The sequence below is a fragment of the Panthera uncia genome, chromosome E1 (genome assembly GCF_023721935.1).
Source record: "Panthera uncia isolate 11264 chromosome E1, Puncia_PCG_1.0, whole genome shotgun sequence".
In the NCBI taxonomy this organism is placed as follows: Eukaryota; Metazoa; Chordata; class Mammalia; order Carnivora; family Felidae; genus Panthera; species Panthera uncia.
Genome location: NC_064814.1, coordinates 19,171,618 through 19,193,397, shown reverse-complemented (window position 1 = coordinate 19,193,397; position 21,780 = coordinate 19,171,618). Strand labels below are relative to the sequence as shown.

At 38.3% G+C, this 21,780-nt stretch overlaps 1 protein-coding gene across 10 annotated transcripts in view; it reads right to left on the bottom strand.

The window, feature by feature from the left end:
- CEP112 (centrosomal protein 112) overlaps positions 1-21,780 on the bottom strand; it is a 413,298-nt gene that overhangs the window by 292,184 nt on the left and 99,334 nt on the right. For all 10 annotated transcript variants that reach the window (XM_049637678.1, XM_049637676.1, XM_049637673.1 and 7 more), the window contains 5 exons: positions 13,701-13,855; positions 13,027-13,156; positions 11,886-11,978; positions 10,952-11,011; positions 1,905-1,984 (listed from right to left, as the gene is read on the bottom strand). In XM_049637678.1, coding sequence (XP_049493635.1) covers positions 1,905-1,984; positions 10,952-11,011; positions 11,886-11,978; positions 13,027-13,156; positions 13,701-13,855 — 518 coding nt within the window. The remainder of the gene's footprint in view (positions 1-1,904; positions 1,985-10,951; positions 11,012-11,885; positions 11,979-13,026; positions 13,157-13,700; positions 13,856-21,780) is intronic.

Genomic DNA, 21,780 nt, shown 5'->3' with positions numbered 1-21,780 from the left:
TTACTCTGTTCCTTTCATGCCAGAATGCCCGTGCTATCCTAGGTGTTGGACTGTTAAGGTCAGACAGACATGTAGTCAAAACGAAGACATCTCCTGCACAGGGAATGGGAGAAACAGGCCTACGGGGGAATTTTAGTAAAAATCTAAAATAAAATAGCCTTTTTAACTCCAAGTAAAATTTGGTATTTTGGTATAGACCTTTAAAGCCTTAAACAATGTGACTTGGCTCAGTGAATGGTAATGCTGTATACAGAAAACTACCGAGATTTCAGGGGGCTTACACTATCTATCAGTGAACATTAAAAGATACTATGCTATTTTACACATAAACTCTCAATATGCCACTGGAAAGATCCTTCTGAATTCCAACTGCACTTATTGTCAACAGGTGAGTATCCAGGACTCTAAGTACTGCCAAAGCCTAACTTGGGCTACACAAAATCTTTAAGAACAACAGTATGTCTTGACTTACATCTTCTAAACCTTCTAGTTGAGGATACCACAGTCTATAGACATTATAAGCACCAAACAAATATTTGTTGACGTACTGTTATTCAAAGGGATTTTCTCTTCTTCAGGGATATAAAATGCAAGTCAGCAAACCAATGAAAAAAGTATAGAGAAATGACAAAAGAAGAGAGATGAAGTAGAACAAAAGAGAAACGAAAATGGTGATAAACTGAATACATGAAGAAAGTTATTAATCAACATTTTAAGGAGGACAAAATGAATGCAGAATAAAGGAAGGGCATCCCATCCATAAAGAGAGCAAGAATGCCCTAGTTTTGTCCAACTTAGAGCATAAAGCACACTTGTTTAACTTAATGTTTAATGAATATTACAGTTCTCTTCTGACTTTATCTAATTCATACGTAGTGACGTGAACAAATAAGGCATAAGTCCTTGTGTAGATACAAAATTGATACCCCATGACGTCCTAGTACATAAATTATTTTAACATGTTCTATACGGCAACTCAGCTAATACATTTTATTAACAAGGAAAATGAGGGAGAGGAAATGGTCATGCAGTCTTCACAGGCAGAATCTGAAACTAAGTTTGTTTGATTCTGAGTGTTCTTTTTTGGCCTTTCTAGAAATTGTTTGAAGTTTTGAGGAAGAAGGAAAAATCGAATTAGCTCATTCTCTGAGTTAGCGAGATAAAACGTACTCAAGTAAGCTTCCCTTCTTAAATCTCTTTTTTGGGTCGGGTACCCTGTTCTTATCACTCTGTGATAAAATTGCCAAAGGTCTTGAATATCTTTCCAACCAACCCCAAGGTCCTCTGGGAAGGTACTACACACTGACATATGGTGGAAACTCAATATTTATTGACTAAATCAATGTTTTCCAGCTAGAAACCGAACGATAAAACCTACTGATAAGAAGGGCCTAATCAACCTAGTAAATGAATGGAGAAGACAAATAAAATCTGATACTTTAATGTGTATATTTAAGTGTTCTATCATGAGACAAAATCTTTTCTAAAAAATGCTTGTATAGTAGTCCATCTTCAAATATAACAACTGGAACATTTCATTACCCAAATTTGTCAAAAAAAAAAAAAAATCTACAGAGGAATTTCTAAATGTCCTAAGACCTAAATCTTATTTTTTTTCGTTTTAATCTGTTTTCATTTAAGAGGAAGAAAGCATCTAAAACCACTAAGTTCTATTTTCTTACATTCCTATCACTTAAAAACAGATGAACTGATTTTTCATTTAAAAAAAATGTGCTGGCTAGTAATAAAATTCAGAAAATAGAGACTCACGATGGAAAATGGACTCAAACTAAACCACAGCAAGGCTGTTATAAAAAGATGATGTTTAAGTTCTAGTTACTTCATTTGGCCCACGGATTAGAACAAGAGCATTTTTTAATTAAATATATTACAATTTTACTCACTTCAGTGCTTCCTCAAGTTTATGGATTTTCTTTTGAGCTTCTTCTTTCTCTTGACCAAGTTCACTCTCCAGGTCATGAGTCTGCCATGACAAAAACGGTAAAATTTACCAGAAGGCAAGTGCTCAAAGGACAAACACAAACAATGAAGCAGTAATCTTAAATCTATTTTTAACGTCAAATTAGATTTAGATATTTGAAGATAGAGACTTGGTTAACCATGTTCGTTTACTGTACAACTATTTCACTTACTATACTTTCAATACCTCTTTTCTGGTCAAAGTTCGTAACTGTGTGAATTTACCTGTGTGGGGATTTCCTGTAAAATAAACTGACGTGTAAGACCTTCAAAGCGGGAGCAATCACTTTTGAATTTTTTTTAACTTACATATTAGCCAGAGGAAAGGAATCTCACGAGATTCAGGAGAATGTGATACATGACGTGTCTACATTCTGCATACATATACAGGTTATGATGAAACAGTCCTCCCTTCCACTGCTGGGGATGGTTTGAACAAGCGTCCACTGGGTGTGGGAGGTAATCCCCCCACCATGAGTATCTCTTTCCTAAACGCAGCATCCCTCGAGTTGGGAGGAAGGCAGCGTGAATCATGAGGGCTGGAAATTTCTCTTCACAGAAAAGTCTTCGGGTGCAAATGCACATAAGCATATCCAACAAGGACATTACATGGATCTAGAGGGAAAGGAGACTTTGGGACAGCTGGACGGGAAGGGAGGAGTCAACAGGTAGCCACGGTTCCACAAGGGAGCCTGGCTGGGAGGTAAGAAATCACAAGTCACTTAGTGGGCTGGGAAAACTGGCTGTGTACCTGCTGGCAGCCCAGGTAAGGCTGACAGGGCCACTGGTGGGTACAGGGGCTGGGAGAGGAATGACAGGCAAAAAAACCAACAACACACACACATACACAACACTTCAAACACTGACTCAGTGCTAGCCCAAAATGCCTGTCCTTAGCTATTTGTATCAGTTTGGATGGAGACCTCTCTAAATTCAAAAACCTTTTCCTTTGGGAGTGCCTGGGTGGCTCAGCAGTTAAGTGTCCAGCTTCGGCTCAGGTCATGATCTCGCGGTTCACGGGTTCGAGCCCCGTGTCGGGCTCTGTGCTCAGAGTTTGGAGCCTGGAGCCTGGAGCCTGCGTTGGATTCTGTGTCTCCCTGTCTCTCTGCCCCTTCCCTGCTCATACTCTGTCTCTCTCTCTCTCAAAAATAAACAAAAATATTTTTTTAAAGAAACGTTTTCCTTTGATAATTCTCTTACATTTTTCTCCTTTGGTGCTTTAGTAAAATCAATACATAAATAAAATCCATTGTCTGTAGACTCAAAGGAGAGAGAGGAGAAAAGGCATTTTCCTTGAGTTTTTTCATATTTTCATATTCCATGAAAATATCACAAAGCTTCTACTGGCTGCTGTGAGAACAAGAGGTGAGAAAAAATGGGAAACAGGAACCCACAGGGTGGTGGCAAGGGTAGGCCCTCAGGAGAATGAGGACAGGGGACGCCTCTCCCCCATATTCTAAATAGTAAAGTTAAAATACCTTATAAATACCGACCTCACGAAAAAGAGAAAGAGCATCTAACCTGCCTTGTAAATTTTTGCCACTGCATTTATTTTACTTTACATGAGGAAAAAAATTCAATTGTCCACAATTTTACCAGGTTCTAGACTGAAATTACTGTCTTTCTTCTATTGGATCCCTGGTCTGTACTGTATTATAGGCTTGGCACAGAGTAGGCATGCTAAAATGGCATAAGTACATAATAAAGAAACAGAAGCAGCAACCCCACACTGATCTGGTCCCTTTAACGTACAGTATGAAAGAGATTAAAGCCCAAAATGAAACCCAGAGATGAGCCAGCGTGGACATTTTGGAAACATACATATTCGTATCGGGAAAACCCTTTCTTGAAATACAATCCTAAGTAAAAATCCAAACATCCACTAACATAAAAACACAAAGAAAAGAAAAGCTGTTTGAGTGGAAGATGCGGAAATGACATTTGGGAAGTTAACGTCTCGGTGTTAATGTTTCTACTGCTGTCACATGTTTCCCTAGGCTTTTCGCTTAAGTTTCCTTGGTTAATTAATTTTAAGTCTCTTACAAATATCACACAGATTGGGCTTTTGACCCAAATTACACATTTTCTTTTACTAGGGGAGATTATTGAGTTTATTGTCATCACTAAAATACTGTTGTTGTTTTTTTAAATACTTGTTTATTTTTGAGAGTGAGAGCATGAGTGGGGGAGGGGCAGGGAGAAGGGGACACAGAATCTGAAACAGGCTCCAGGGTCTGAGCTGTCAGCACAGAGCCCGACGCGGGGCTCGAACTCACCAACCACGAGATCATGGCCTGAGCCGAAGTCGGACACTTAACCGACTGAGCCACTCAGGTGCCCCACTCACGAAAATATTCTTATTTACACATTTTTCTTTAGGCTTTGGGGGTTTTTATGTTCCCTTTTTATATAGCTTTTGTTGTTGTTCCAAAACTCGTCTATGTTCTGATAGACTGACACAGATTTTCATTTCACCAGTGATACCACAAAGATATCACAATTATTTTTAACCAATATTTCTAATGGTCAACAAGTGAAAAATTAGCCTCTGTGTCGTATCTTTTTAAGTGACAGCTTAGCACGTTAACCTCTCCTACCCATTCTGTTTTCTTTTAAACCTGGTTGATTTGATCCAGATAACCGTTTTAACATTTTTCTTTATCTACACATCTCTCCTCTCGAGAAATTTTTCTGACACCTGCATCATTTTGTATCATGCACACAAAAAACATTTAAAATTCAACTCTATTTTAGTTAATTGTGGCATGCACCCCTACTTCCTTTTCATTCTTGAGTATTTTCGGTTGTTTTGTCTGATGTGGTGTTTTGCTTATCCTTAGGTGAATTAAAGTACATCAGCCCGTAAGAATTCATTTTCAAAAAGAATATCTGGGTGACCTATCTCCGAGGCTCTTCACGTCCAAGAAGGTCGGCTGTTGCCCTTGCACTTGACGGAAAGGGTGCGTATAAGATTACGGAGTCACAACATTTTGGCCTAAAAACAGCATTTGTCACTCTACTGCTTTGAGCCATTCGGATTTGCAACCAGGGAGACTAAACTCCCCTGACCTCGGCCCCCTCTCACCCAGGCCTGGATATTTACAAAACCACTCTCTGCACTGAGGTTCAGATGCTGTTGAATCGCTTTATTGCTTTTTACCTGATACAGGGTGACTCTTCTAAATCCGTATACAGAGACCTTCAGGAAGGTTCTCTCCTACCTTTCCTTTTGTGCGAACCTATTCTGAGCCCCCCTCCAGGAATATCAATTGTATGCTCATTTCCTGTTCTCTGCTTTCGTATCTACCTCCTGTCTCCAGATGTTTCATTCTTTGCCTTTCCCTTGCAGTCTGCAGGATAATGGTTTGTCCTGATTGACCCTTTACAGCATCTGCTGTACCCCACCCCAGCTCCTACGTGAATCTTAGACCTGCTGTCGTGTTTTCAGGGTCTCTGCAACCCTTTCCATGACAAGTACCTCCGTTTTCACTTCATCCTTCTCTTTCCTTACGATGTCTCCTCCTCTTTCACAGACATCGTACTTTCCGGGATTCTACTGATGAATTTTTTTGGATGTTTTCTTTTGGAGTAATACGTATCAGAAGAAACTCCGTTCCCTGGGTCTTCTGTATTGGCCTCCCTTTGCTCTATGATGTTTTTCCACAGACCCCATTTTGCCTCTTTTCTCCTACTCATTTGTAAAGGGCGTGTTACCCTTTCGGATTTGAGGCTTGGCCGAGAATGCGGGGGACACAGCCTGGCTTCCGTGACACACCGGCTAGGGCGGTCTTCTTCTCCGGACGGCCGCTGCGATCCAGGTCCCAGGAAGTCCCCAAGGCGGTGGACTGGGGATTTCTACCGAGGAGGAGTTTTCTCCACACCTCACAGCCTACTTGTGCGGGACTCTGAAGCCACCTGCTACATGGGGAACTAACAGGGAGCTGCTGGCAGGGTTACTGGTCGGGTAGTGACGTTGTACACGTTGGGACTGCACCTCCGCGACGCCCTGCACTGCACCCACCACCAGGGGTTTCCCCTGTTCCCTGCTGAGTTTTGTTTTCTTTTGTTTTTCTGAGACTCAGAATGCTCTGCATGAAGGTGTTGTTGAGATTGACCCCTTTAAGTGAAAACTTCAAAAAAATTACCCATACCTTTGAGGAAAACCTATCTGAAGTGACAGGGTGATCTTGAGTGCAAGCTGTGGAGTCAGACTGCATGGGTTTCTACCCTGCTCCTCCGGAAGTTACTTGACACTCTGTGCCTCCGCTGCATCCCCCCCCCCCCACCCTGAAAAACAGGGGTTAACGGTAACTATATTTCAAAAATTGTGATGAGTTAGTAAGCGACTCCATGGAAAATAAGTTAATTGTGATGAGTTAATAAAGTACTTCCTGTATAGCCCTTAGAACAATTTCAGGAACATAATAATAAATTCTCAGCAAATGTTAACCTTCTCACACTGAACACTCTATACATAAAACAGTTTCTTGAAAACCCAAGGTCATTATGAAGACCCAGAGTCACAGTGACGGCCCAGTACAGTAAATCCCTTAGATGGGCTGCCTGCCCTTTCAGAAAATAGCCCCTGAGTTGCTAAGAATTTGAGCTCTTGTAAGTGCTTTTTATCCCTCTCTGTTCAACCTTAACCTTGTCGTCAGGTTTGCAGCTGTGCCTTCCTGACGCCAGTCGGTGCGCTAACGCAAGCACCTTGATCTGATTTATTGCCTCTAAACCACCGGAACCGTTTCTGAAGCAGAAATGGGACCATCTGAGGGGGAGAATGAGAGGCTTCCCTCGGAGGTAAAGGTGCATGTGTCAGTGCACAGACTTTTGAGCTGAGGGGTCCTTAAAGCTAGAAGCTGTTACTTTCTCATGTATGTCTACATCCCCAGCACAATACCTGGCCCACATAAGATCTGTTTATTTGTCCTTAATTGAATACATTTGTATTGGGTGGTTAACTGCCTTTTTGGACTCTATTTTTAGTTGTTACCTATATTCCAGGTAGATATTTATTTTACCTATATTCTATAGTTTAGTTTTTACCTATATTCCAGGTAAATATATATTTTACCTATATTCTATACCTGTGGTGATAAAGATAATGTTTCTGTCAACCTTTCCTTTTTTACGTACTCTACGCAGTGGAGAATAACCTGATCTTGTAATCCTTTCCCTACTATATATGGCTAATACCAAAAATAAATTTTAATCACTTAAATAATGAAAATACAAACCGGAGAGTCAAAGACACAGCACCTATTCCCCAACATGGGAGTCTGTTGTAAATAACTGATTGAACTAGACATAACCACAATTATTGAACATTTCCTAAATGTATGTAAACATATGTAAAATATTACGTCTATTTTCCCTGGCAGCCCAAGAATTTAAGTGATCCAAAAAAAGGAGTGCTTGTATAAATAAGAAAGAGATTCTGCTCTGCCGAAGGACACAGATACACGGTGGCAGACATCCCAGCACAGGAAGGGGCAGTGAACTGCCACGCACCCACACCGTCTGGCTAATTCCACCCCATCCCCAGCCTCGGCTTCCCCGCAAGAGAAACGCAGGCATCGGGCTGCATGACTTCTCACTACAATACGTTTCACTGTGCAATTTCATTTTTCCCAGACTTCACTCGAGGCACACTGTCCTCTTAAGGAAAACCATGCCAGCAGAAGATGCAAAATACTACACAGTATATTCTGTGTAAAGCTGTGACCATTTTAAATTATTTTAACCTGATTAAAAGAATTATAAGTGAAGGTGAAACACCGGAATACGATTTTGTGATGGTTTCGAGCTCCTGCAGACGCTGTATCTCATCTGTTACACAGTCACAGCAGAGTCATTATAAGTAGGTATTTTAATTCTCGCACATTTCAGAATATACATGCTTAACATCTGTCTCACAAACTTCTTTAGGTAAACAGTACCATCTTTCACTCTTTGGTGACTGTTTGGAAAACAAGCAATGGGTTATTTGTAGGAGGCAGGTGTTTCCTTGCTAGTAAAATCATTTAGCCCGACCATTTCCTGATTTAACAGATTAGGACACTTCATCAAACAATGACATTTAGTTTTACTACCTATTATTTGTTTGATGTTCAAAGATCTTAAGAGCAGGCAATAGCCGCTAGAGATCAATAAAAACCATTAGATAATATGTGTGTGTGCTTAAATTAGGGACAGCATTTGATGCTGTTTCTCTGACCTCAAAGACAAGCTAGAATCGCTCATGCTGCTTTCTTATTGGCGTGAGGAAATAATGTCACTCAGATGGCATTTCCTCCTCCTGAACAGATATTCAGAACTAAGTTTTCTACCAAAAGTTATTGAACGTGCACACCTGTAACACCGGCTGACCACCAAAAACCCTATACAACCCACTTGGCTATTGAGTCCACAGTCCAGGACTGTGTCAGATTTATGTCAGCTCTTTGTGCAGCCAAGAAGGATATTCCCCGAGGAGGGTACAAGACATCAAATCTTCAAGGACTGAGATCACAGCAGGTTTAATAAAGAAATAAGAACAGATGTCAATTTAAAAGGGGGAGACTGTGAAATTAATTGTAAAACAAAAAGTGACATGCTGAGCAACATTTTCTTCCAGCTCAAATGAAGTCAGAACACATGCAATGTGACCAATTGTGCTTATTTTTCTTTTAAGGATTGCTATTATTTTAAACACTTCTTCTTCACATTAAAAACAATTAACACACTTTAACTACTTACATTATTAAAAAGCTAGGCCAGCTGATACCGTGTGGAAAGGGAAAAAGCTGTAGTTAGGACGCCTCAGCCTTGCTCCCCTGTCACTCAGGGAAACACAACAGGAGTGGGTGGGAGGTTACTGGACAGGCGCAAACTGAGCTCGAACGTGGTTTCCTGTGTGTGTCCGCCAGGCAGAGGGGCTGATCCAGAAACCTTAATGTACTTTGTGGCTAACTAGCCAAGAAAAGACAGTGGTAGGAGATGGGCTCTCCAGCTCTGAGAGTCCTCAGTAGAACTTAACAGGAGTTTGGGATAGGAATACATTCTTTCAAAATTAGTCAGTGCCTGCCCTTCTCTTTGCTCCCAGCCCCTCCTTCCACCTCATAGGTACCCAGATACTATCTCAGGAAGAGAGCTGACCACAGAGCTTAAAGAAGCAAGAGGCCAAGGTGTTCCTTAATGAACAGGAAGCCAGACATCTGCCCAACGAGTGAACAATGGACCGACCAACAAGTACACCCAGAGGGTGCGTTATTCAGTGGGGGTGAGGCTTATGATAACGTATGGTCTTCTTTTAGTAAGAAAAATATTTACGAAGCTGCATGCTCCACAGTAAAAAACTAAAAAAACAAGTTCTTTATTTCAATGAAAACAGTATTTCCCTCTCTTGTTCAGATACCATTTTGTACACATGAAATATATTTAAGATCCTGCATTGAGGCCGCATTAAAACAGCACGAGAAAAAACCTTAGCAATAAGAAAATTATAATTTAAAATTTTTTTTTAATGTTTATTTTTGAGAAAAAGAGAGAGAGAGCACGCGAGCAGGGGTGGGGGAGGGAGGGAGACGCAAAATCTGAAGCAGGTTCCAGGCTCTGAGCTGTCAGCACAGAGCCTGATGCGGGGCTTGAACTCATGAACTGCGAGATCATGACCTGAGCTGAAGTCAGACACACAACCTACTGACCCACCCGGGCGCCCCAAAAAATTGTAATTTTAAAGGGCATGTATTCAGGTCAATACATGTCAGTAGAAATACTCACTTTTCCAAATGACAGAAACACTCTTCCTAGATATTAAGCTCCTGGAAGGCAGAATCTATGCTAATTTATCCTTAACCTTCTCCCCCATTCCAATGACACCTTCGACCAATGAAAGTGTTTAATGAATATCTGCTGAGTGACTATATGGATAAGTGAGATGAGGGATACACAGTGTTTTAAGAATGTTGTGCTATAAAACCTGCTTCATTTTAAACTGTATGTATTTAATTATTGAAGGATTAATGTTTTTCTCATTTTCTTTTATATGTATATTTTTACAAGTAGGTTAATTTGGCTAATATTGCAACAATAAATAATTCCAAAAGCAGCAATAAAATCTTTGCTATTTAACTGTTCTTTACTATCCAGGTTATACAGCAAACAACAAATTCAAAACTAAAGTTTAAAAGTCACAAACCTAGGGGCACCTGGGTGGCTTGGTCGGTTAAGCTCCAACTCCTGATTTCGGCTCAGGTCATGATCTCATGAGCTCAGGTCATGATCTCACGGTTCACAAGATCATGGGATCGAGCCCTGCATCAGGCTCAGTGCTTACAGTGTGGAGCCTGCTTGAGATTCTCCCCCTCCCTCTCTCTCTGCCCCTCCCTTGTGCGCACACATGCACACGCTCTCTCAATAAATAAATAAACATTAAAAAATAAGTCACAAACCCATAAAACCTTGCATTTTATTGCCAAAGGTGTTAACAGTATATCAATAAACCCCCAGTTATTACTGATAACACGGATGCCAGCATATGCAGAATTATTCACTGTTCTAAATAACATGAAACAATTATTCATGAAATTTTTAACTAGTAGACAATTCTTTCATTGTTTTATATGCCTTGGTTAAATATTTAGCATTACCGCACATATGATACAACAGAACACAAACAGCTCCTATCACTTGTATCATATTTTTAAACTGGTAGAAAAAAGTATAATTTCAAAGTGTTATGAGAAGTTAATACCACAATACTTACTCTTCACTCATTAAATATAATATACAAGGGGTGTTTTTACATTGATACAATTAATCGAATTAAAGAAGCTGTTTATAAACATGAAAAATGAAGAAGCAAAATTTGATCACTGGCTAGCTGAAATAAACTTGAGAAATAAATGATTCTTTAAAGTCTAGAATGCATGGCTTTGTAAAAACCAGCCCTCATGCTCACTGCCTTACAGTGCCCCACAAAACACATTACCTTTTTCTCATAGGTGTGTTTTAAATGACTTTTCTCCATTTGAAACTTATTTTCTTGATCCTGTGAATAATAAATATTTATTTTTATTATAGTTAAAGTTGCTACTGGAGTCAATAAAATTAGTAATCTAAATAAATTCTGGGATGAGCACTGAGTGTTGTATGTAAATGATGAATCAGGGGATTCTATCCCCAAAACCAAGAGCACACTGTATACATTGTATGTTAGCCAACTTGACAATAAATTATATTAGAAATAAATAAACAAACAGACAAACAAACAAACCAAACTACCTGATGACAAACCTTATTGAAGTTTTGCATATTATGACAAGAGCCCTACCTGTCCAATGATGTAAACCACAAATAGAAATATGAATAGCTTTATGTTAGGGCAGAACAGAAAACCTTAGTTATCTGAAGATGTTAACTACTCTCACAAGGACCTACTTTAGAGCGGAAGAGAAACTTTCTGGCCCTTATTATTAGGAGATTACTTAAAAGTAACCAACTGACTCAATATAGAAATAATACACTTGAAATTATATCAGATGCCAGTCTGGCATGTCTTGACCATGAGGGAAAAGGAAGGATCTAGAAGATGTGAAGAAGAAAGAGAAATTATGAAGACTGGTTGAGAGGAATTTAAAGGGAGGAGATTATTCTAAAATAATAATGTATTTAAATAAGGCTTATTTTTTGAATGAATCAAAAAAGATTATTCAAATTAAAATTATTGTTCTTTATTCTCTATATCCCACTAGCATCTTCTTTTGTTAAAATAAATAAGACGAAAAATGTTACAACATAACAAAAGAAAAAATGGCTAGTTCCATGTCTGAGGGATTCTTTTAAATCAACTCTTACTTATACATATAATCAAGACAAGGAAAGGTGAGATTTAGCCACTGCTCCGTATAAAAATAAGGACTCACCCTTAGCTGTTGCTTTCTTTGAAGTTCTGATTCCTGGAGCTGCTGTTTTAATTGACAGATGTTCTGTTCTAGTTCTTTAATCATACCAGATGCCTAAAAGAATTTTAAGAATAATGAAAACCAGTACCATCCTAGAACTTCTGGTTGAATAAATATATCTTTTTTCCCCTCCGATTAAAGGTTTAATCAGAATGAAAATAATCTATAAATCTGAATGAAAAATGTTTTCAAAAAAGCTTAAAAATATTTTAAAGTAAAAATATAAACTAAATTCTGCACAGTATTTAAAGTTATGAAAATACAATATTGATAAAGATAACAGGCTTACAGAAGACATTCTAAATTTTAATTTTAAAATGAAATCCACTGGAATACTTAATTCATAACATAGCAAGTAACTGATTGCCTTAGAATTGCAGCTATAGAATTCTCTTTGTGGAAAGCTTCAGTATCAGACACAAAAAAAAGTGTGTGGCTGCTAGTAAGGGTTCTTGCAGATGTATGTGATGACAGGAAAACTAAAGCATGACCCAGATTTCCAAATAATAATAATAATAATAATAATAATGTACATCGTTCTCTAAAAATGTATTATTAACACAACTGAGCATTTCTTCTTGTATTTTTACATGTTCTCTCCTTTAAAAACTTTGGTATTAGAAAGGGTTAACTCATAGCAAAATTTAGTTTATTAAATATTTATATCATGCTCTGTATTAGACATTTAGCATTTTCAGCATTTTATAATTTTTCTTAATGCTTATTTATTTTTCAGAGAGTGAGGGAGACAGAGTGCGAGCAGGGGAGGGGCAGAGAGACTGAGACACAGAATCCGAAGCAGGCTCCAAGCTCTGAGGTGTCAGCACAGAGCCCGACGCAGGGCTCAAACTCACAAACCCCAAGATCATGACCCGAGCCAAAGCTGGATGCTTAACCAACTGAGCCACACAGGTACCCCAGCATTTTCCGTATTTTAAACACCAATAAAAATCCTTACAAGTTTCAGTTATTCCAAGAATAAAGCAAAAAAGAGACTAATTTCAAATGCCAAATAGTTAGCTTCCCACGTGGCTGATCTACACCTCTAAGCTGAGTAAAGTAAGTAACTACTTTGTACGACTGTATCTACAGCATCTAATACCTTAGAAGCTGAAAGAGCATGTTCCTTTTTCAGAAGGTTTATATCAGCATCATATTTGGTTTGTAATAGTTTCATGTTTTGTTCATAATCATTCACAAGGTGATCTTTCTCTTTATGTAGTGAGTTGCGCCTAAAAGCAGTAAGAGAGTAAAATATACTTCCAATACGTTTAGAATCAACCTCTAAAATGAAAATTTTTAGTGAACCAAACTCAAATGCATTATCTTTTTTTTAAATACTGTTTTAAGTTTACTTATTTATTTTGAAAGAGAGAGAGAGCAAGCAAGCAGGGGAGAGGCGGGGAGAGAGAGGGAGAGAGAGAATCCCAAGCAGGCTCCGCACTGTCAGCACAGAGCCCAATGCAGGGTTCGAACTCACAAACTGTGAGATCATGACCTGAGCTGAAACCAAGAGTTGGACGCTCAACCAACTGAGCCACCCCAGTGCTCCCATTATCTTTCAGTACATCAAACAAGTATCCTACTCACATTTTTACCAACTTCTTAAATGTTATACTTCTTATATTAAATGGGACTTTTAAAATTAATAAATGGCAGTCTCTGTGCTGGAAACCTCCCGCGGTTAAATGTGTAATTAACTCTGGCAAATAATTTTTAGAGTCAACATCAGTACTTTACAGCCACACTTGATAGACATCTGACTTCAGACGATACCTTGCCTTTACTTCTTGTAATTCATTACATGCTATCTGGTAAATTCTCTCAAGCTCCAATTTTTCTTGAATTAATTTCTGTCTCTGTAAATTACTGTTCTCTGCTTCTCCAGTCAGCTGCTGGACACGGGACTCCAGTTCCTTGACCATCTGGTTCTGAAATAATAAGTCATTGTTAAGAAAGCCCCTGACTGACTTTATAACACTTCTGTATCATTAAGTAGCCTGAAGAAAATATACGCCCCATTACAGAGAACAATACAATATTCTTACTAATAAAAATCAAACCAACCTCTAAGTTAACAAAATCTTTAAAAAGAAAAAAAATGCTTTCTCCCATAGGAGTAAGATCATCATGTTTATATGCTTTTAGCTATTCATTTGTTCAATGAATGTTTACTGAATGTGGTATGATTCCAGGATCTATGGACAAACCAGTAAATACGAGAGATGGAGTCCTTATCCTTACAAAATCCTTATCCTTCATGTAACTCAATAACTTGTTAGGTAAGTACTTGGCAATATTCTTTACTCTTCATTTGAAGTTTTAGAAACTTATTAAAATCATAAAGGCAATGTAATAATATTTTTAAAAAGAAACTTTAAATTTTAATTTTTAAAATTTTAAAGTAAGTGATACACATATCATCAATCAGTGTATAAAAGTATTTTATTACACAGTTGCAGTATTAGTGAAAAAATATTTCATTTGTTTCAGATTTTTATTTGCTTACCATTTTGCCAAAAGCACTGCTTTTCCAGGAGCCTTCAAAATCATCACATAATTAAATCATTTCCCTACTACTTGATGCCTAAGTCCTTTTGAGTTTCTCACCTTTATAAAACTAGATCAAGGTATTTATGACTAGGGACTTTATCTAAAATTAGGGTAGGCAGGCATTAGCTGAAGGGACAATTGATTTTCATTTTAACAATTAACCTTCCAGTAAGTGTGAGCAATTAGAAAAGGTTAGGATGATATTCCAATTAGTTCTTTTATACTCATCCTGAGATAAACATTCAAAATAGAGTTGAAACATTAAATAATAGTACAACCCCAACATTGTCTATTCATTCCATCCTTTCTTCATTATAATACAAACTTAGATACATAATTTAAATTTTGGAAACAATAGGTTCTAAATTTGAGAAATGAAAACAATTACAACTAACGTAAAAACATGGTATGAAGATATGGTATATAGAAAATACATACAATTCCTAGCTCAGAGCCTGACACATATCAGATGCTCAGATTTCTTCTCCATGGATCCTATTCATTCTGCCTCTTTATTAATGATCCCTCTGCTTTGGGAATTCCTTTCAGAAGATCATTTTCCAATGTATACTCTAATCTCCTTGTTTCCTAAATACCGATTGACTGGAAGAAACAAAGAAAAGAATACATCCTTGGCCTTCCAGTTTTAAATGGTAGCCTAAAAATGATTTTTATTCCTTCTTCTCTTGGAAATTACCAAAAAGAGACCAGATATACTAGAAACGGAAATGAAACCCTGTCTTAGTAAACCCTAAGAGAGAAAAACTTCTCTCTCTGGCTGTGAAGGAGTAGGTTGCAATAATAGATCACACTTGCACTGAGAACAAGTGAAAAAACCAAAAGACACCAAGAAAAAAGCAATTTGAAGGCATTTGAGAACTTCCAAGGCAGCTGGGATTTAAGGGGGCCAGAGACAGAAACCGTAGAGAGACCAGTCAACATTCTGCAAGCTGCGGCATTCCTGAGGATGAGGCATGGCAATTAGAGCAGGCCTAGGCAGCCAGGACTTGAAGAATCAAGATCCCTGAGAGAAAAGGTTCACAGAAGAAGGGACTCCACACAGGAAGTTTTCTCCTCAAGGAATTTGCCAAATTTCTAACATTTACAGGACAGATGCCCATGAGACCAAGGGAAAAGATTCTGAAAAGCAGACTAGACTTTTCAGCAGTATCACTGAGGAGTGAAAAAACTGTAGATTATTCAAGGAGGAAGGCCCCTGGTAACGTCAGAGGCTTTCATTTGAAACTGTGTAGAAGGCCACACTAGGAGTTGGGGTGAATCAAAGGTAGACCAAGGACTGCAACCCTGCCTTGAGCCATTTTGGTCACTGAATGGATCAAGGAAAGTTGTCTCCACACAAGATCCTTCTTGGAGGTTAGGGTGGTGCCTCTCTGGAAGAAGATAACATCATCCAGATCATTTATTATCATTCACACACAATGTCTAGCATTCAATCAGAAAACACAAGGCATGGAGGTGCCTGGGTAGCTCAGTAGGTTAAGTGTCCGACTTCGGCTCAGGTCATGGTCTCACAGCTCGTGAGTTCTAGCCCCAGGTCAGGCTCTGCGCTGACAGCTCAGAGCCTGGAGCCTGCTTCAGATTCTGTGTCTCCCTCTCTATCTCTGCCCCTCCCCAACTCATGCTCTGTGTCTCGCTCTCTCTCAAAAATAAATAGACATTAAAAAACTTAAAAGAAGAAAATATAAGGTATGTCAAAAGTTAGAATCAAGAGGATAAAAACCAGAAATCAATATGCAGATGGCCCAGATACTGAAATTTAAAAATCTATGATGAATTTGTTACATGAGTCAAAATATATAAGGAAGGTCTGCTAAATTAAATGATGATCAAATATAAATGCAAGAATACTCCAAGAAAGGATGACCCAAGGCTGGAGATCATAGAAAATATCATCAGAACATAGTTATCCAAAGTAAGTGGATAATCTGTTGCTTGGTTCAACAATAGCATATGCACAGGTTGTGACGACAGCATCTCTGAACCCAATCTGGCATGAAGAATAAGCAGGAAAATCAGGGCTCTGTGAAAAATCACATACACCCATATTCACAGGAAGCAAATTAGGACCGAGGTCAATTCAGGAAAAGAACAACAGCATAAGAAGTCTTACAGTGCCTGTAGAATAATAAATGCCAATAGATTCACCCATACATACCCCTGCACAGTAAGACAGTTATTCATTTTATTATTTTTAATTTATTATTATTTTATTTTCATCATCTATTTTTAAAGCATTTTCCTAACACTCATGGTGTCTTACACAAAATAGACACAGAGTAAATAAAATAAATTTATGAGAAAGCATACAGGCGTATATGAAATAGCTTAAGACAATAATATTTACACAACATAAACTTTTTTTTTAATTTTTTTTTTAACGTTTATTTATTTTTGAGACAGAGAGAGACAGAGCATGAACAGGGGAGGGGCAGAGAGAGGGAGACACAGAATCTGAAACAGGCTCCAGGCTCTGAGCTGTCAGCACAGAGCCCGACGCGGGGCTCGAACTCACAGACCATGAGATCATGACCTGAGCCGAAGTCGGATGCTTAACCAACTGAGCCACCCAGGCACCCCGACGTAATCTTTTTTAAACTGAATACAAAGAACTAAAGGGATACAAAATAACAGAAGCCTCAAAATGGGGTAAAAAGTTATTCAGGAAAAGAGATGTTGATGTCAGATCATACTTTGCAGGCTGTGACAGGCAGTGTAGAGGGAAATTCGGGGTAGGGAACAACGGGATGAAGGAAGGAACAAATAACGGTATACATAATGACAAACAGATTACCATGTATGCAGAGAATATCCTCCCACATCGTGAACTCAAATATGGCATTCGGAAGACAAGGCTGGAGTTCCTGAATGGGCATGGCTTATACGAAGAACTTATAATAGGCATTAGATTAGTAATTAAAGTTCTTGATCATGGGTAAATGGGACAAACTGCATTTGTGAGATACAGAACAAGAGGAGATAGGGACAGCAACTAGCAGGTTACTAGAAGGGTCCTGGAATGAGGCAACAATGGCCTGAACTCAAGTGGTAGCTGTGGAAACAGAAGGGAAGAGAGCAGATCCAAGAAATTTTTCAGAGAACTAAACAGTATGATTAAGCGAAATATCAAGTAAAGGAGGTAACATGTGGCAAGAATCATAAATCTTCCAGGTTCAAAATCTAATATGCCAGGAGAAGTATAGCACATTAGGAATTAAAAGAATTAAAAGAAAATTAGGAATTAAAAGAAGTATAGCACATTAGGAATTAAAAGAAATTAAAAGAAAGAATATTACTTTGGTAGGAAATAAAGACGTGATTTTCAACAAATTATGCGTTAGGATCAGTTATGCAACTGACAGAATGAGAAATAAGGGCTAGAAATACAGATGTTGGACCTTTACCCACAAACATTTGAAATCTTATAGGAGCTAAAAATTAGAAAGGGTTGGCAACTCAGCAACTATTTAGAAGCTAAAGTTCAACTCCTGTGGCAAAAAGAGTGACATATTTTATCCTATTTCATAATCTTAGTGAAATATGACAAGAAGATGTACAAACCCTAAGCATACATTTTAATAACTTTACAAATTGAAAACACCCACGAGCCACTGCAAACGTAAACATTACCAGCCACTCTGAAGCCTTATTGCTCATCCTCTCCAGAAAGGCAACCACTACTCTGACTTCCATCAGAAAAAAATTAATTTTGGCTGTTGTTAAACATCCTATGGATGGAATCATAGGTTACTCTTTTGGGTCAGGCTTCATCATGCATATTGTATGTCTGAGAGATTCATCTATGTCATGGGGCACAACAGTAATTAAAACTTTTTCGTTGTTATATATAGTTTTCCTTTGTGTGAATATACCTAAAATAATTTATCCATTTTACTGATGGGTCGTTTTCAGTGTCTGGCTATGAAAAATAATGTTGCCATGAACACTTTCATAAATATTTTGTGGTACATATAAGCACTGATTTATTCTGCTTAAACTTCCTGTGGTAAAGCTGCAATTGATTTGAGTCACAATTGATTTGAAAACTATGTCCCTGCAAAACCCTATGAAGTGAATGTTTATAACAGCTCTATTCATCATTGCCAAAAACTGGACATAACCAAGATATCTTTCAATAGACAAGTGGATAAACAAGCTATGGTACATCCATATAATTGAATGTTATTCAGCAATAAAGAGAAATGAGCTTTTAAGCCACAAAAACACATGAAGAACCCTGAAAGGTACAATTGCTTTTTATTTTAATGTTTACTTATTTTTGGGAGAGAGAGAGAGAGAGAGAGAGAGAGAGAGAAAAAATGAATGAGTGGGGGAGGGGTAGAGAACGAGAGAGACACAGAATCTGAAGCAGGCTCCAGGCTCTGAGCTGTCAGCACAGAGCCCGACATGTGGCTCGAACTCACAAACTGTGAGATGACCTGAGCTGAAGTCAGAGGTCTAACCGACTGAGCCACCCAGGTGCCCCAAAGGTACAACTGCTTAATGAAAGAAATCGGTCTGAAAAGGATACATACTGATTCCAATTACATGACATTTTGAAAATGACAAACTATACAAACAGTAAGAAAGATCAGGGGTTGCCAGGGATTTTAGGGAGAGGAGTAGGGACAAACAGAGTGAAGCACAGGTGATTTTTAGAACAGTGAAAATATTATGTACGATACTACAATGATGCATACATGAGAAGATACATTTGTCAAAGCACATGGAATTTTAAAGTACGAAGAATGAACCTTATTTTACGCAAATTAAAAAAATCATTTGGGAATTTGGGGAAATCTCAGGAAGAAATGCAGACTGTGACAAGAGAATCTAGTTACATTACAAATATATGAAAAAACCTCATCGAAGGGATGGGGGGAAAGGTGATGGTCTAAGCAATTTTGAAATGAGTGGAGTCTGTAAGACCAAAAGCAAAAAGTAACTGCTCATAAGCACTGTACCCAAAGTTGGTTCCCATAGGGGTACACTCTGAGAGAGGTACACATGCACACTGGAATTGAACAATTAACAACGAAGAGGATGGTGGAAGCCATGCTTCCACTGCTGGATTGAGAACTTACAGGTACACAAGGGGAAGAGGCTAGGATAACCCATGTGGTAATGGATTAGAGTTACAGACATCAGTAAGAAATGATGCTTAGCTTAATAAAGATACGGTTGATTATATATAGAAATGTTTATAGGAATGCATATATTCACAGATCAGCACATGCACATATACTCCCTTCCTCTGTCAGGTAAAAGGGTATAAAAGAAATGACACCCCAGCAGTAATGAGCACACCCAGCACACAGATCATGGTTTCTAATACCTTCTCCATGGAATCCACATTAATGGGGGTATGTCAAAGGGGCACAGGAGCCCACTGAAAGATCTCTCAATGGCCAAAGCTGGAATAATATCAGCAACAAAATAAAATATAGGAATACTGGACTATAACCCAGAGTATAAAATAAATAATATCCACAAGTCCATACTGATACAAATAAATGATTCAATAAATATATAAATAAGGGAGAAGAGACAAATCTCTCATGCAGAAAAGGTTCAAACAATTTATATAGATATCCCACCCTCAAGTAATGAGAACATAACTCCCTACTTGTGAAGCATAAGTAACTTTCTTCCAAAGAGGACAGTACGGAAAGGTGGGAAGTAACTTTATGGTGAAAACCCTAACAAACACTCCCTCAGCCAGGTGATCAAAATTAATAGCCAAAGTGGTAGGTCATTAATACCATGTGCCACTGATAACGATGCGATGAGAATAAGTGTACCTGTGGGATCCTACGGCCTCAACCCATAACCCCAGTCTAATCGTGAGAAAAACATGAGACAAAATCCAATAGAGGAGCATCCTACAACATGCCTGCCCCCCATTCCTCAAAACTGTTGAGATCATGAGAAGCAAGTTAAGTCTGAGAAACTGTCACAGCCAAGAGGAAACTAGGGAGAAGTAACAACTAAATGTAATGCGATATCCTGGATAAGAAACAACGTTACGTAAAAATTAAGGAAAACTGAATAATCTATGGTCTCTCGTTAATTATGGTGGATCGGCACTGATTCATTTGTAACAAGCAGGCCAAAATCATGGAAGATGTTAGTGAAGGAAATTGGGTGTGGGGTATATGGAAACTGTGGACGACCTTGTCAAATCTTCTGTAAACCTAATACTATTCTAAAAAATAAAGTCTTCCTTTTTTTTAAATGGTTATTTAATTCAAAATGATGAACTGGTGCTATCTGGGGGTTTCTTTATAACTATGAGGCTGGAAGAAGAAATGGTGGTGGTGACCACAAAATGACAAATTCCAGTGACCTCAGAGAGGACACAGGTTGCCCCATGAATTACCACATGTCCCTACTAACAACAGGTAATCACGGCCAACAGAATATCTCAGGTGTCTGAGGCCCTTTGATACTCTTTACGGTTGGGTCTCTCAACCTTGATCCAGGTCGGTGAGCACAATTCAGTGTCAGGAAACCAGAATGGAAAAGAAAATCTCATCTTAATTTTCACTACCCTGACCTTCCGCATCACCCTTCCACTGAATAGAGTCAACAAACCAGGGCAGTATTTAGCAATACCTATGGCTAACAGAAATCACAGATGGTTGTATAGTCCATCATAGTTTTGGATAATCACTAAATACTGTTTATCCTCATTATTACTCACAAGTTACCACAGTTATTAGGCCCACTGCTAAATCTTGATATGTATTCCATTAGTTTGGAAACATATATATATTACTTTATCATGACTTTATTATTACTATTATGATAACTGTAACTCAAAAAATTGCCTCTCTTTGTGACCTGTTTTATTAAACGTAAAAATCTTATTCTGAGAAGGACTACGCAGACTTCACAAGGTTGCCAGCAAGATCCGTGATACAGAAAAAGGTAAAGAACTCCTCTAAGAGAGCCTAAAACCTCAATAAAGCCACCCACAGACTTCTCGTGTGTGTCTCAGTGCTGATATGAATCGAGCCTTGTATTTTACCACTGTCACTTCCCCAAGCATCTAAGCATTTTGCCATGGTTTTCAGATTTATGAGTTCTAATGTATTGTCTTAAAAATTCAGTGTTTACATGTTTTAATTACAAATCTCACATAAGAAAATCCCCGCCAATACCAAAGAACATAAGTCTAATAATATATACAAGTGTCTGCTTACAAAAAATGGCATGGAAACAAATCAACAAAAAAAAAAGAAAGAAAGAAAGAAAGAAAGAAAGAAAGAAAGAAAGAAAGAAA